At 34.2% G+C, this 4,193-nt stretch overlaps 1 protein-coding gene across 1 annotated transcript; it reads right to left on the reverse strand.

Annotated features, from left to right (window-relative positions):
• Positions 1–1,457: 1,457 nt before the first annotated feature.
• On the reverse strand, positions 1,458–2,765 carry LOC122090057 (non-specific lipid transfer protein GPI-anchored 2-like). The gene is made up of 3 exons (XM_042659893.1): positions 2,276–2,765; positions 2,050–2,094; positions 1,458–1,756 (listed from the first exon to the last, which is right to left on the reverse strand). The coding sequence occupies exons 1-3, from the start codon at positions 2,655–2,657 to the stop codon at positions 1,608–1,610; spliced, it is 576 nt and encodes a 191-aa protein (XP_042515827.1). The 5' UTR covers positions 2,658–2,765; the 3' UTR covers positions 1,458–1,607.
• Positions 2,766–4,193: the final 1,428 nt, after the last annotated feature.

The raw sequence follows: 4,193 nt of genomic DNA on the forward strand, positions 1-4,193 counted from the left end.
AAAAAAAAAAAACCTATTTTCTTTTCTTTCTTTGATAAGTAAGAAAAATTATATTAGAAAAAACAAGATAAAACGACCATTCCCTCTATTAGACAGGCTTAAGGAAAGGAGAGCAGCTCTAAAAAAAAAAAAAACATGTTAAAATGTCCAATGCACATTCTTCATATTTCTTGCCGATCATGTTGCTCCTTTTACGGATTCAATGGAACATCCAAATTCTACAAAATATCTATTAATCATTAATATGACTACAACTTGATGGCTTCTCTAAATTGCAAAGGAGAATAAATAAGAGCATGACAAAATAAACATGGCTGTGAAATTGAAAATCAGCAAGGGAAGGGAGTAGCGATCCATGAATTGTGAAAGAAAACTTGTTGAATCCTATGAATACATATAAAATAGAAGTAATAGTTTTATTTTGATCTCAATATAAAAAGAGAATCAATGTAATATTAATAAGTCAGACTCATAACATCACCTAACACAACAAACTTGAAACATTGGCTTTTCAGTGTAGCATAGCCAATGCATGTTTTTCCCTTCCCTATAAGATGTCTTATCAACAAGCTCAAAATCAGTACTATGATGGGAACCAAAAGATGTGAGGTAATGCCCAAATTGGATTGGACAACTAGAAGATAATTGGCATGACATTGATTTTATGGCTTCCAAATGGAGCCTATTTTTTCCTGTGATCAAATAATATTTCTACAGCGGATGAGCCTTGAATCATAGTTGAGAGTAAGAGGGAGAAGAAGAGTTCGAAAAGATTGGCGTGAGATTGATGTGATTACTTTATCAGAAAAAAAAAAGTGACATTATTTAATTAATTAATTATTTATTTATTATTATTATTATTTTATGTGTTAATGAAGGGTATCTCAGTCGAAGTCTGACTAGTGCTGTGGGTTCATATTGACCTCACAATCACATGGACTGAGTTATACCATGGTTGAATGAGAGTCACCCCAAAGAGGTAAGAGTAGTTGAACTTAAAACCACACGTTTTCTAAGGCAAAGGTCCATTGCCAACTCGCTACCCCTTAGGGTAAAAACAAAAATGGATTATGTGATTTATTGAATAATAAAAAAGAAATAAATGTTTGGATTTGACTTATCAACTCTCCAACTAATATTTTAATCACATATTTATCGAGAAAGAAAAACAAAAGATAGAAATTGACAAAAAAAAGATTCATCATTAGAAGATAGCCTGGGGACTTGTTTTCTTCCTTGAACATGTATCACATTGTAATTGTATTACGACGATATTAAAAGTTCTTGTGTTAGGGCCTGATCCGAACTCTGAATTGACACCTCTCCCTCTCTCTTAGAAAGTTGAGGTTTAATGTTCCCATTTTTCATTTATGAACAAGAAACCATAATGGGAACATGAAACCATAAGATAAAAAGATAAAAGAAACAGAAGATGAGCAAAATCAAAGCAACAGAGATTAGGGACAAATACAAACTCTTTCAGTGAAATGAATTACAGGAGTATAAGTTATTTTGTCAGTGAATTTGTCTTCTGGTCATTACAATTGTAATGAACATAAGTGATCAAACTTTTAATTCCTTAAAAACACAAGAATGCTGAAGGTTCCTCATGACAGAAAGAATTGAAGAGCCAAACTTGATAGACCAGTGAGGAAGAGAAGATCAAATCCGGTCATAAAGCTGGAAGCACCATTTTTTGTTGTTGATGGAGAAACTGCTGGTGCCTCTATAATTCTTTCTGCTGGGGGTGATGCACCTACAGTTTTCAACCATTACTGGAAAATCAATAAATAATAAAAAAAATTGGGAAAAATAAGTTTTGAGATAAAAATTAAAAAAATAAAATTTAGCTTTCAACCTAAATTCCCAAAAGAGAGTTAAATTAAACTGCATCTTCTTCACCGGTCATGAAGCAGGAAAAGCATCCAGAGATTTATCACAGTAAATTTGTTGATCCGTAGCAAAACCCAGTTTCCAAAACAATGAGGAGGCCCTCATCACATTTAAAATAACCCAAGAAGAATATGAAAGATAACTATAAATAAATACCTGGTGCTTCACTTGCTACTGGAGCTCCAATTGGGATCCCTATCTCTGCATGCATCAACAAAATTAATAAAAAAAAAAATTAACAAAAATGGATTTTTACCAATCCAAACTCATCCACACCCTTCGTTTTCCCAGACCCACAACAAAGCAAAGGTCCAGATCAAATGGGTAAGTATCAAAATCCACATTTGTCCATTATAGAAAAGCAAAGTTTTGACATACTAACCTGCACACAAGCTTGGTGAAGGTGTGATGATCTTACAAACCTTAGGAAGCCCTAAGGCCTTGTTCTTATCTAATGTGAATCCATAGCTTGAAGTGTCACCAAAAAGCTGGCAAAGGCAGATGGGATTGCTATCCACTAGCCCTGCCAATTCAGGGCAGCAAGCTTTGTCTGGTGTTTTCAATTTGCTTCCGGTCTCCACATAAGTCAAACAATCCGACATGTTAAGCAGAGATGTCATGCAGTCGCCCGACGGTGCCGCCGCGGTGGGGGTTCCACCTGGTGACATCGATGGAGCTTGAGCTGATGCGAGGGGAAATGAAACAAGGAAGGCGACGAAGAGGGCTATGGTTAGGCCGGAGAATGTGATTTTAGTGATCGCCATTGCTCTTCTCCTTTGCCCTTTCTTGGGTTCCTTTGGTTTTGTCTATCCAAAGGTTTAGAAAAGGTTAGGGAAGTGAGAAGAAGAAGTGACGAGTTGAGACAATTTAAGTAGTGAAGGGTCTAGACAAGATATGAAGGCAGAGAATACAATGGGACGAACCCACCAACTAACTAAATGAATGGGGCCACAAGGATGGAGGTGGCATTTAACTATTTAAGGGTGCAACCGGTATGATTTCGGAATTTTGGTACTATTTTGGTATTTTAGTACGATTTTAGTAAAGATAGAGAGTTGATATCGAAACCGTCCATTGAACATTTAAAATTTTTAATAACAATATCGTATTACCTTGGTAAAATTTGATAAGATTTCTAAAATGATAACAATAACAACAACAAACTCAGTCTTAGTCCAACGATTTAGTAAGAATTGGTAGTTTGATATTTAGTTAAAAACAAGAAAGCCAATACAGTTCAATACACATGATCCCATACTAAATCGAGAAAGATAGTATTATTATTGATATATACTCGGTGTAGTTTTAAATAGTCGGTTTTCAATATCATTATTTGGTACTGGTATCAAATTGACACCTTTAGTGGCATTGCATTGTATGATCGAAACAGTTCGGATTTGATCCAAATAAACCTAATTTCGAAAAAGATTGTGTTTAATAGAAATATCACAAAACCTGGATTTAAGATTGGTCTGTAAGATTTCAATTTGATTGAATCGTGGAATTAGATATTGATATCAAATTACCCGTATTGGTGGAATGGTTCATATTAAGAGGTATTTTTTTTCTATTATTATTGAAATCGAGGGTAAAATCGCTCAATATAGCTGATAAATATCAGTATCAGGATCTGTATCAATATCGATCAAAACTCGAGACCGATATTAATAACCATGATTGGATTAAATTGAAATCGATTAGAATCAGTAAAGAATGATCCCAATAAGCCCTAACCCTAGTTTTCAGATCGGCCTCGGTGGATTATGATCCAAATCTTGCCAATTCGATCACAATTTTTAAAATAGTGGATTAATGTCTTGGTAATGGGTTGGGTTTGGTCAAAAATTGCTCAAACTCTGCGAATAGTTTTTTAGGTTTTAGACACTGGGTTGTGATTGTAGAAGTGGATATTAGGTCATCACTTGTTTTGTGTGGATTTAAGGCTATTGATTCTTGTTAAATAAGTTTCCAATACTACACACATTTGGCTAAGTTTCTTATTTTTCACGAGTTTAGATTCTAAGGAGAGTATAAAATCTAGTTTTCTTGAGTCCCCAACATAATCCAGGATAGTGCATCATAATTTGATAAGTTAGTCTCACCCAATACCTTAATTTGAGTTTGGTTTTCAAATAAAAACACCACATCTCATACGCTCTCTCTCCCTCCACAACTATCATTTTTTCTACCAAAAAAATAAAAATTAAAATTAAAATCAATCCTTTTCTACTTTCTCTACTTCAGTTGTCATTCTTTTAATCAACTTTTTAGTAATTGCTTTTTATTGGTTTTTTTTTTTT

Source organism: Macadamia integrifolia, chromosome 9, assembly GCF_013358625.1.
Source record: "Macadamia integrifolia cultivar HAES 741 chromosome 9, SCU_Mint_v3, whole genome shotgun sequence".
NCBI classification, from domain to species: Eukaryota; Viridiplantae; Streptophyta; class Magnoliopsida; order Proteales; family Proteaceae; genus Macadamia; species Macadamia integrifolia.

Coding starts and splice junctions, on each gene's coding strand:
- LOC122090057 (XM_042659893.1), bottom strand. CDS start 2,657: ATGGCGATCACTAAAATCACATTCTCCGGCCTAACCATAGCCCTCTTC. Junction 2,095..2,275: donor TTCACCAAGCTTGTGTGCAG/GTTAGTATGTCA, acceptor TGATGCATGCAG/AGATAGGGATCCCAATTGGA. Junction 1,757..2,049: donor AGTAGCAAGTGAAGCACCAG/GTATTTATTTAT, acceptor TGAAAACTGTAG/GTGCATCACCCCCAGCAGAA.